General features: G+C 41.0%; 2 protein-coding genes across 2 annotated transcripts in view; one reads left to right on the forward strand and one right to left on the reverse strand.

Moving 5' to 3' along the window:
• Window positions 1-56, reverse strand: part of LOC139471144 (caspase-3-like) — a 25,615-nt gene extending 25,559 nt beyond the window's left edge. Inside the window, exon 1 of the mRNA XM_071253408.1 lies at window positions 14-56. The gene's annotated coding sequence lies outside the window, so the exon portion shown is untranslated. The remainder of the gene's footprint in view (window positions 1-13) is intronic.
• Window positions 57-390: 334 nt separating this feature from the next.
• Window positions 391-10,417, forward strand: LOC139471215 (uncharacterized). The gene is made up of 4 exons (XM_071253505.1): window positions 391-572; window positions 2,369-2,570; window positions 6,157-6,236; window positions 10,050-10,417. Exons 1-4 carry the CDS (start codon window positions 443-445, stop codon window positions 10,235-10,237), a joined length of 600 nt encoding a protein of 199 aa, XP_071109606.1. The 5' UTR covers window positions 391-442; the 3' UTR covers window positions 10,238-10,417.
• The last annotated feature ends 497 nt before the right edge of the window (window positions 10,418-10,914 follow it).

Raw genomic sequence — 10,914 nt, forward strand, 5'->3', positions numbered from 1 at the left:
CTCAACCCATTGCCTTGGCAATGCGGAAGCTTGTCACTTGATGGACATTCGTTACCACTCGCCCCTTTCCGTAACCTGAAGATTGTCCCGGAATAACCCGAGTTAGTCACGAATGGTGACGAGCGGGGCGACTACAGGCGGAAGTTGCTGCAGGTGCGTGTAAAAACTAATAAGTGGAATGAGAATCTGCTGACCATGGAAATTAGATGTCAGACTTTAAAAACACTCTATAGTATCGTATAAGCACAAGATTATGTAAATATTTTTACTCATTTTAGTCATATGATGAACTGATATTGGTCTTACATTGTAATAAAAATAAATATTATATTCCGTTTCCGTTAAATGTTAGAAGTTTTCTTTTACAATAAATAGTATATTCAAGATGGAAGCACCTGATCAATAGACTATTCCTGGTAGATTGCAAGACGTACATTTTACAATGTTACCTCAAATAAGTGCCGCTAAAGTCGTGTGCATTTGTACGTTAGTGTTAACATGTTTTGCTGGGAAAAGTGCATCGGAAGAATTGCATTATGAAGAGTCGACAAAGAAACCGTGCCCATATTTCTGTAAGCGTTGTTGGCCTAACTTTGAATTTATAACGCCAGAATGTGACAAGTAACTCCGCTCAGCGTGTGCTAATGTCAGACATATAGACACTAAAATCACATGTATTTACTTATTAACCAAACATCCATCGTATGCATGTTCATGTAAGTGTAGCAGGGCGTGGAGTCGTCCCACAGATGACCCTTACCTTGTCAGCTTGCTGACGGGGTTAATATCTTTGGTCATGTTGTCAAGGCGTCCGACCTCGGATCAGAAGGTCCATGGTTCGAATCCCATGACGGGACTCGGAAATGTTATGATCGCTACATTGGCGCCCAACGTGGGCCTGAGCACGTACATATTCGATTTGAGCAAAATAAGCCTCAGTACCCTGCTATGCGGCCTGGGACGTGCCTTCTGTTGACGGGGGAGTATGTAACAGGGTGTGGAGTCATCGGACAGATGACATCCTTACCTTGTCAGCTTGCTGACAGGGTAAACCTCTTTGGTCGGGTGGACAAGGCGTCCGACCTCGGAGCAGAAGGTCCGTGGTTCGAAATGTTATGGTCGCTACATAAGCATAATCTCCACCTCAACATTCTTACATTCACCATGTTCATTGCTAGCAGGGCAGGGACAGCCCAAATGTACTACCCGGCTACTCTCCCCCCTATGACAAGACCCTACCCACTGTAGGTCTCAAGAGTTGGGAACAAAATGTCTAATTTGTAATAGTTTTACCACAGCCCTGACAAAAGCTATTTGGATACTGTATGTATCAAATGGTACCCTGAAGTTGACTGAAGCTTTGTCTTTACTCAGACATATACAAGTCCAAAGGAATGTGTGCATCGTCAGAAAGAAATTCAAACATTAGCGACTTGTAGTGTAACCACTGAGCTATTGTGAGTTTCTGTCATTAAACAATATATTACGTGACTAACCACTGGTCCGGGTAGTCATGTGGGTACCCAGGTCCTACTCAGGACCCACCCGACCCGAATAACCTGTCCCAGCCCTAACTGCTCATCTTCCCGAGGCAAGGGAGTTAACTGACTATAAAAGTCCAGTTTCCACCATTGCCGAACTAGGCTGGTAATATGGAGTTACGTTTTGTCTGGACTAACAAGTCTATGCATAGTCCAATCAAAATTGCGCACCAAAATCAAAATCCGGTTCGTTAACTGATGTGCAGATTTTGATCGATTGCAGGGTTTGCAAAGCATGTGCATCGCCAAATCGTTGTCAGCAGATATTTTCCAAATCCTTTCATGTTTTTAATCAAGGTGCTCACATGATTTGATGCATTTGGTGATGTAAGACCCGTTTTATCACAATATAGATCTTGACTATCGATCAGATCGTCCTGACTGGGTGCCACCATTTTGTGTGAAGCAAACGCAAGTGATACGAGAGGTGGAATCTGATTGGTCCATAGGAGAGGATCAGAAGGGACATAATTGGTAACAGCCACTGGTGGCGCAACGATTGAGCCCTGTCATTCCAGCCTAGTTCGGCAAGGGTGGAAACTGGACTTTTAAAGTTAGATAACTCCCTTGCCTCGGGAAGATGTAACTGCTAGTCAACATGATAATTCAATACAGATTTATACAAACTTTCTCCATGTATCTACATCATATGTGTACACAATCAGCATAGGTAGATGGCGGGTCTGTTTGTTTATATATAAATATATAACTAACAGTGAAACTATCACAGTAAAAAAATAATTACAACTGCTGTAGTTAGTAATGTTTTAGTAATGCAGTGTCACTATTTCACTGCTTGTTTTGCTCATATATTTCTTATGTTTCAGATGAAAAGAGGTTTGCAGCCCCATCCCCAGGTCTCATCAACTGTTCCTGGTACTCAAACCAGGCTTGCTGCAAGCGCACAGAGGTGACGTCCGTGTTCTCCAGCATGTACCCCCTCCATCAAGCCACCAAGATCTGCCGCTACCAGATGAACTATCTTATGTGCTACTTCTGTAGTCCAGACCAGTACCTCTTCTACAGGGAGTAAGTTGGGGAAGCCACGTTTCACTGATGTACTGATGCATCACAAATTTACACCTGACTTCCTGATGTGCTTACCCATGTATCAGTTTGATTCCGTAGCGATTTTAAAATTGCAATGTTTGCAAAGTTTTGCAATGGCCCAGCCTTATGATTGTAGCAGCTGGCTTTACCTTACCACCTGCAGAAACCAAATTGGACCCATGAAGATCCTGGTTAGAATTCAGCTTTAGCAACTCATGCTTGTCATAAAGGGCGACTAATGAGATCAGCTGGTCTGTCTCACTGACTTGGTTGATGGGTATCATCATGTCCCCATAGTGTTGATCGATGCTCATGATGTCAATCACTGATTGATATGTTCCAGACTCGATTATTTACGGTCTGTTCTTATAGCTGGCATGGTGTGGCATTAAATAACAAACAAACCTAATCAAAATGCTAAATTGGATGGTCTAGTACTCTTAGCATGATTAGAACAATCCTAAATTAGAAAGTCATGCAAGTTCAATACAAACCGCAGGGTTTTACCTGGACTTACGGAAGTGGGAGTCGAGGGGGCCCCAATAATTATTATGATGGGTCCTTGCAGGCAATATGAGGGTCCTGCCTGTAAAGTAATGAAATGGTGTAGTGTACTGTATATTTGATAATTATCTTTGAGCCTAGAATTAATTAATGATCATGTGGACAGTGGTCATGACTGATGGATGAAATGACAGACACGAATAACGGCTCTTGAAATACAATGAATACTGTAAGTCTTGAAATTAACAAGACTGCTGACCCCTACCCCAAAATAAGACTCACTATCAACATGATCAATGCGACTCCCTCCACCCCATCTCCAGTGGAATGATACATATCCGTACTTTATTCCAACCTAAAATTAATCCAATCGAACATAAATAGCATCGCTTATTAGAGCTGACTAGAGCACAATAAACAATGTTTTCCTAAAAACAACACACAGTTTATATGTTTATTCTGTAGACTTGATATTCAAGGGCAATAAAATAATTGATCCAACAACAGTCCTATTATTGGTATGCTGAGAAGGCAGATGACAAGATAAAGGCTGTAGATCTGAGGAGTGTGATGAAGCCTGTCCGTGCACGTTGTGGCGTGTTGGTCTTTGACGAAGTGTTGCATGGGTGGCGTCTGTCTGGACTGCTGGAGTGGTCAATGATGCCTTGTTTGACACGAGTGGGTAACTCTTGACCACAACAGTGATAACTCACTAGATGCCCATTGTGTAATTCCTATTCTTTGAATGACATTGTTAGATACTTGTTACAACTGCTGTTCAATAAACCGTGTTTGTGTTTATATTCAAATTGGTATTTGCACATCAGTGTCAGACTGCTATCTCAAGCCTCAGACTTGGTCACAAAAAGCTTTATGACAAGGTTGTTCATCTTGCAATCAGGCTGAAACCATTGACCACGTATTACTAGAATGTCAAGACCATGCCCCAGCCCGGGCTAGGTTAAAACAAGAATTGCAGTTAGATCCGCTATCTGTCATAGATCTCCTAAAGCCAAGAGATGCAATAGCGAAGGCCAAACTAACTCTATTTCTGAGAGATGGACAGCTGCTTGAACGTATATAAGCAGAGCAGCCAAGGATAAAAATGAAATCATATCAATATAAGAAAATAGAAATCATATCAATGCAAAAACAGAAATTATGTGAACACCGAACTCACAATAGATATGTGAACCCTTCTCACACACAGGAGTCCCAAAGAGGGACAGGTCAGCCGAAATTGCCTAGGCAGAAGGCGACCTCTTAAACACCTAATGCAACAACAACAACGCACATCAGTGTGCAGTTAGGCCGTCTTATTGTTGATAGAGGGGGCACGGGTGGCCCTGTCGTCTAAGACGCCGCCATTCACTGTGCAGAGTTGCGTCCCTTGGGCATGCCAGAAACCTATCATTGTGGGTTGGAATCCCGGTTCGCCACGATTATGTTTCTAGGTTTGTCAGCACCATACCCGTGCTTGTGGGTTTCATCGAAGTGGTAAACGTCCGAGACCTGCATCACTTCGGGCTTTCCTCCCACATTAAGCTGACACGCCACGATATAACTGGAATACTGTTAAAAGCAGCGTTAAACCCATCTCACTCACAGTAACTCTACAGGCTTCAACAAATATGCTGGCCCACTGATAATGTTTATATCGATGAGGTTTTCCTTAACATGGAAGTTGACGTTTCCAGTGGGGCCAGTCCTCACCCAACGTCCTCAGGTTAACTTGGAGGAAGTATTTACACGTTCATCTGGGTGTTCTCACAGGCCATTCTCAGGATATTCCGTCCCAGGTCTCTCAATGTCTACAGCAATTAAGGACAAATATGTGTCAGAAATCGCAAGTTTGACATAAAAAGTTTCAGCATTGTAATGGTGACTTTGTTTCACTGAAAATTAGGAAAAGGCTCCATACTTATATTTGTATGCAGTAAACTATGTTTATAACAAGCTGACGGATATAAGGGTTTCTTGGTCCCATCCATTTTCTGTATATATGCTGTATGTATGCCTAAAACAAACTACAGTTATAACAAACAAGAGTTGTGTCCCTTGGGCACGCGAAAACCTATGATTGTGGGTTCGAATGTCGGTTCACCCTGATTATGTTTCTAGGTTTGTCAGCACCATAACCGTGCTCGTGGCTTTCACCGAAGTGGTAAACATCCGAAACCTGCATCACTTTGGGCTTTCCTCCCACATTAAGCTGACACGCCGCGATATAACTGGAATACTGTTAAAAGCGGCGTTAACCCCAACTCACTCAGTCACTCACCAATATGCAAGTGTGAACAATTTAATGGATAATTGTTTTTTCGACTTTAAAATTGGACATTTTTAATGGGCGGTTGTTAAGAAATTAATTTATTATTGATGTTGTTTATAAAGTTCTTAATTGTTTATGCTTGTGACATTGTATATAGCATGTCTTCATTCAATAACAGCTCTGTGCCAGAGTCTGCTAACTTAATTTGGGCTATTATTGGCTATTATAGGCCAATTTGTGATAACATTTCCACATATTCTGGTCATTGTTTTCATAATTGGTAACATATAAGCAGGGTATGAAACTCCCCAAAATTTCAGCCAGACCACAGGACTGGCTAGCTGAAATACTTGCCAGCCCTGACCAAAACCTGCCTGCCCACTATAACCATGTTTCTCAGGATAACTTAATTAAAAATATGAAAACTGATTGCTTGTAGCATAAGCGCATCGCTAAATGTTAGGTTGTCTAAACGCTAACAGGGTTTCTTTTTGGTTACATTTTATTATTCATCTTTATATTTGAATTAATGCTTATCATTGGGAAATATTTAGAATATTTCCACCTATGAAATATACCCCGACCGTCGGGCAGGGAGATTTGAAAATCTGGCAGCCCGAGTTGAAATCAACCCGTCTCGGACGGTCGGGCAGGCAGGTATTACGAACGCTGATATAACTAATCAACACTTTATTGACATATATGTCATACTGTCACAAAAGAGAATTTTGAGCATCAATCGCCCTGAGTGTGGATATAACATTTCTGAGACTAGTTTGTTTGTTCCAGCAAGCTGATGGTGTGTTCTGAGTACTGTGACTCTCTGTATGAAGACTGCAAGACAGCCTCCTTTGAAGGAGACACTGTCGGTGAGTGTCTCAGACTATTGGTCTTAAAAAAATATAAGAATTGGTTCTCAGGCATCAACCTGGGAAAGGGCCTCCCTACATAAACAAGCATACAAACTCCTATTGCTGCCATGACCATAACACGAGATGCGCAGTAAAGCAGTGCGCATGTTCAGAGAAGTAACTGTGTGCTGTATTGGATTGCATTGTTTAAGTATTAGGTTTTTTTTTACAATTTTAAAATGGAAATAAAAATGAAACGTGCAGACTTTTTGATGATGCGAGCGGTGCCTGAGAACCAAGACTATTATTTTTTTAGCCTTAGCGGACTCAAAATATCGTCATCATCTGTTCTGTCTATCCGTATTTGCTTTCTGAATGACATTATTATTATACAATTATTATATATATATATTATTGTATGATTTACCGATTATTGACCTCATTAAAGGCTTGCGTAGTAATTATTTTGTTCCTTACTTATGAAACTTAAGATAAAGAAACACGCTCATCTATTTTGTCTATATTTAAGAAATAAAGAGAATCAGAGTATTCCCCTTATTTATATGCTTATCCTGACATAACAGTATGCAATATTCCTTCTTGCTTCAATCCTGTAACAGTGTAGAAAAATTAAAAACAATCATCCTTACACACCCACCGACCACCTCCCTCATAGAATTTCGGAGTAAGAGGTACCAATTCCGCTGTAGTGATTCTCAGGGAGAAACGAGGAGGTGGCATAGAACCAGACCAAGATCCCAGGCCGGTGGGCTGTTTGACCGAATGGAAACCCCATAGTATAGCTGTAAGTTTTAGAGCAATGGTGATACGGTTAGGGCGGTAGGCGCCAAGGTCTGAGTTAGTCGCAAGACGTAACTGGCAAATGCTTTGTCCTCTGAAAGCAGACTAAAAAGGAAAAGTCTGCAATGAACGGAGTCGTTGCCAAAGTAGGATCTATTTCATGTCAATGGCAATAATACTCAGTTACACTCGATGGCTAGAACGCCGTGATGATACCTGATGGTTGTAGCGTATCGTGATCAGATCAACGTTTAAGTGGCCGAAGCACCAGCAAATGTCCGGAAGGTGTGCAAATGTAGCTGCCACTCTGTGGGAGCTGACTGACTGGGACGGGAGAGCATCAGCGAGAATTTTGGAAATGCCTGGTTTGCGACTCGCCTCCAATGAGATGTTGTCTATGAGACTGAAGAAAACGAATTTGAGATCCAGGAGACTCTGATTAATGAAATGATGTAATTGAGCAAGTGGTCGGAGGGTGTGTTCGGATGATTGTTTTACATTGTTCTGCTCTGTTATAGGCTTGAAGCAAGAAGGAATGTTGCATATATGTTTGTGGAGGGATACGGTATAAACTAAAGACATCAGATGATTGTTCACCCATAAGTAAACGTGTTGTCAGTTCATGAGGGTGAAAGATTGGATCACAGAACATAAGCGACATTTTCGTGATACCAGATTGATATTTAGTAAATGTTGTGCGTTTAGTACCAATTTCAATTTGCCTTAGTTTAAACTACATGTAAGCATGGTAAGCTGTACTCTGAAAACACTATACCGTTTGTCTCTTGACTCCTCATTAAAACCGATCTCTTACTCTTACAAACAGGATCGGGTGGTCAGGCTCGCTGACTTGGTTGATGCATGTCATTGCATCCCATTGCATCCCAATGGCGTAGATCGATGCTCGTAATGTCATTCACTGGATTGTCTTGTCCAGACGTGTTTATTTACTGACCACCGTCATAGCTGATATATTGCTGAGTGCAACGTAAAACTACAAAAAAACATCCTGAGGCAATGGAGTTAACTGACTATTAAAGTTGTTTCCACCCTTGCCTACAAACTACAAACATACGTGTCTGTGGTCAAATCTGGAAACTCGCTATAGGACATCTGGCAACACCTCCACAGGGGGTCCATCTTCTCGAGTCAAGGGAGTTAACTGACTTTAAAAGTCCAGTTTCCACCCTTGCCAAACTAGGCTGGAATTTCTGGGATCGATCGTAGCGCCACCAGTGGTGATTACGAGTTATGTCCTTGCTATGCCCCTCCTTTTGACAATCATATTCAACCTCTCATATCACTTGCATTTGCTTCAAACAAAATGGCGGCACCCAGTCAAGACAATCTGATCAATGATCAAGATCTATATTGTAATAAAACGGGTCATAAAAAAAATTCATCAAATCAAACCGATTTGGAAAATATCTGTCAATGCCTAGTTGAAGGTACACTAGGTAATCTGCAATTTGAAATCCATGTTGTTTACGAACAGGATGCCGTTTTCGTTACGCGATTTTGATTGGTCTATGCACAGACTTGTTAGTCCAGCCTTAATATAACTCCACAATCCCAGCCTAGTTCGGCAAGGGTGGAATCTGGACTTTTACAGTCAGTTACCTCCCTTGAATAGGGAAAATGCAGGAGGTTGTGTCTGGGGGACTTCAGGCATCAGGCAAGGCCTTCAAATTCTCAAAAGTGAATCATTCAGACCAGACCTGTAAATCATAAATGCTGCATCATTATTAGAGCTGGGTATCTTGTGATACAATTTGCATCATGACATGGACTGACGATACCACTGGTATTACGATACACCACATCAGACAGTAAGAAATGATTTAATCGCTTTATTACAGCTGTAAAGCTCTTTCTTCACACATTTATCTCAAAAACTCAAACAAAGAAAACCCAAAGAAAAATACAGTTTTGCATGAAGGGATGGTTATTAAATGAAACAGTCGTCGCGTCATAAGCCAGCCACCACTTCCTCGTGTTCTGCCATGCTTACAGGTGGCACTAAGCTTCTTCTGCTATTACGGGTGATAGCTCCATGAGTTCCTGTCCTTTTAATCTGTATCGCGATCTCATAAACTGACAATTCAAGTATCGGGTGTTCCAAAATATCGATGATTTTGTAGGTATCGATGAATTGGCTGTAACAGGGTTAGAAACTAACAGTTTTTGTCCACAGTCCTTATAATGGTAGCATATAGCAAACCCCTTAAAATGGGCCAATTTCTACTAGTCCTTAGGATACCTTTACTACTGGGCAGTTTGGTAAGGACTACAGGACTAGTGCCAATTTCTAACGCTGCTACAGCCCTAATCATTATTAACTGATGATTCAAGTATTGTGTTTTCCTAAATATCGATGATATTGTAGGTATCGATGAATCGCTACAGCCCTAATCATTGTATTGTTGCATCACAAATTCAACCTTCTTTCATCATCACAACATCCTAAAACTGTAGTTAATTCAGCTAAATACATTTATAATGCTTATGTTGAAAGAAACATATTATCCAATGTTTAACATATTGTCTGTATTATTATGTTCTGTACTCAAAAGCCTGTGGCCTATCCGTATTGAATAAAACAAATTATATTGAATATTGTTGCATATTGTTTTATGAGAACTCAAGCATCCTTCATTGTGATTGGGTGATCTAAGTGTGCTCAGGGTTCACCTGACAACAACTTCTATACACAGGTTCTGAGATCTTCATTGTATTGGATTTCACGACCCATGAAGATCCGTGGTAGAATAGGTCTTCAGCAACCCATGCTTGCCGTTAAAGGCGACTATGCTTGTAGTTGGTTGATGCATGTCATCGTTCCCAATTGAATGGATTGATGCTCATGATGTCAGTCAGTGGATTGTCTGGTCCAGATTTGATTAATTAGTATTACAGACCACCGTCATATAGCTGGAATATTGGTGAGTGCGGCGTTAAACAAATAACAAACAAACAAGATCCGACTTCAGTGATACTAACTATTACATTGTGTGTGTTAATTGTTCTCAGGTTACAAGTACCAGAATGGGACAGCTTTCTGTGAGGCTCAGAACTTCCAAGTTGTCGAGGGCACCAACTGTTTCGAGTATGACCCCACTGTGTTTGACATCGGGACGAGGACGTCCCACAGCTTCGTCACAGTCTCTCTCATCTTCATCGTTCACTTCCTCTTCCACAGTTTCAGGAGACTGATATGAAGAGTGTCAGAGTATAAACAATAAACTATTCAGAGAAACACCGTTGCAAGCAATAGAACAAACAAAACTGTTGTATCAGCCCAGCCCCAGTTGTGTTCATTTATGCAGAGGTCATGTTTGCGAGTGAGTATGGTTTTCAGCGCTTTTAGCAATATTCCAGCAATATCACGGCAGGGGACACCAGAACACATTCACACATTGTTCCCATATAGAGGAATAGAACCTGGGTCTTCAGCGCGACAAGCGAACGCATTAACCGCTAGACTACCCCACCCATATGTCTGTGTGTCAGATCCATGAAAGAATATCTTTAATACTAAGATGATCTCATTGACAAATAATTGGCTGAATGATAAAGTGAACTTATGGAAACTTATATGAATACAAGTGTAAGTATATCATCATTATTATTACTATGATTTTGTGTTCCAGAATAGTATTGGGCTTAAAAAAAAAAAAAGAATTGGTTCTCAGGCAATGGCTTTTGAAAATATAGTGGGCGCGGGCAGTGTGTCTTTTTTTTGGTTGTTCAAACTAGTATATAACCAAATAAACAGTTGTGTACAATCAACCTGGGAAAGGGCCTCCCTACATAAGTGTATTCCTAGATGAGTAAAATACTGGAATACAGTATTTGACTACCGTTGGACTTGGAATATTTTTGGATTTTGGTGTGT

This window comes from Haliotis cracherodii, unplaced genomic scaffold (genome assembly GCF_022045235.1).
Source record: "Haliotis cracherodii isolate W230 unplaced genomic scaffold, xgHalCrac1.p SCAF_22, whole genome shotgun sequence".
Classification (NCBI taxonomy): domain Eukaryota; kingdom Metazoa; phylum Mollusca; class Gastropoda; order Lepetellida; family Haliotidae; genus Haliotis; species Haliotis cracherodii.

Coding starts and splice junctions, on each gene's coding strand:
- LOC139471215 (XM_071253505.1), top strand. CDS start 443: ATGTTACCTCAAATAAGTGCCGCTAAAGTCGTGTGCATTTGTACGTTA. Junction 2,571..6,156: donor CAGTACCTCTTCTACAGGGA/GTAAGTTGGGGA, acceptor TGTTTGTTCCAG/CAAGCTGATGGTGTGTTCTG. Junction 6,237..10,049: donor CTTTGAAGGAGACACTGTCG/GTGAGTGTCTCA, acceptor AATTGTTCTCAG/GTTACAAGTACCAGAATGGG.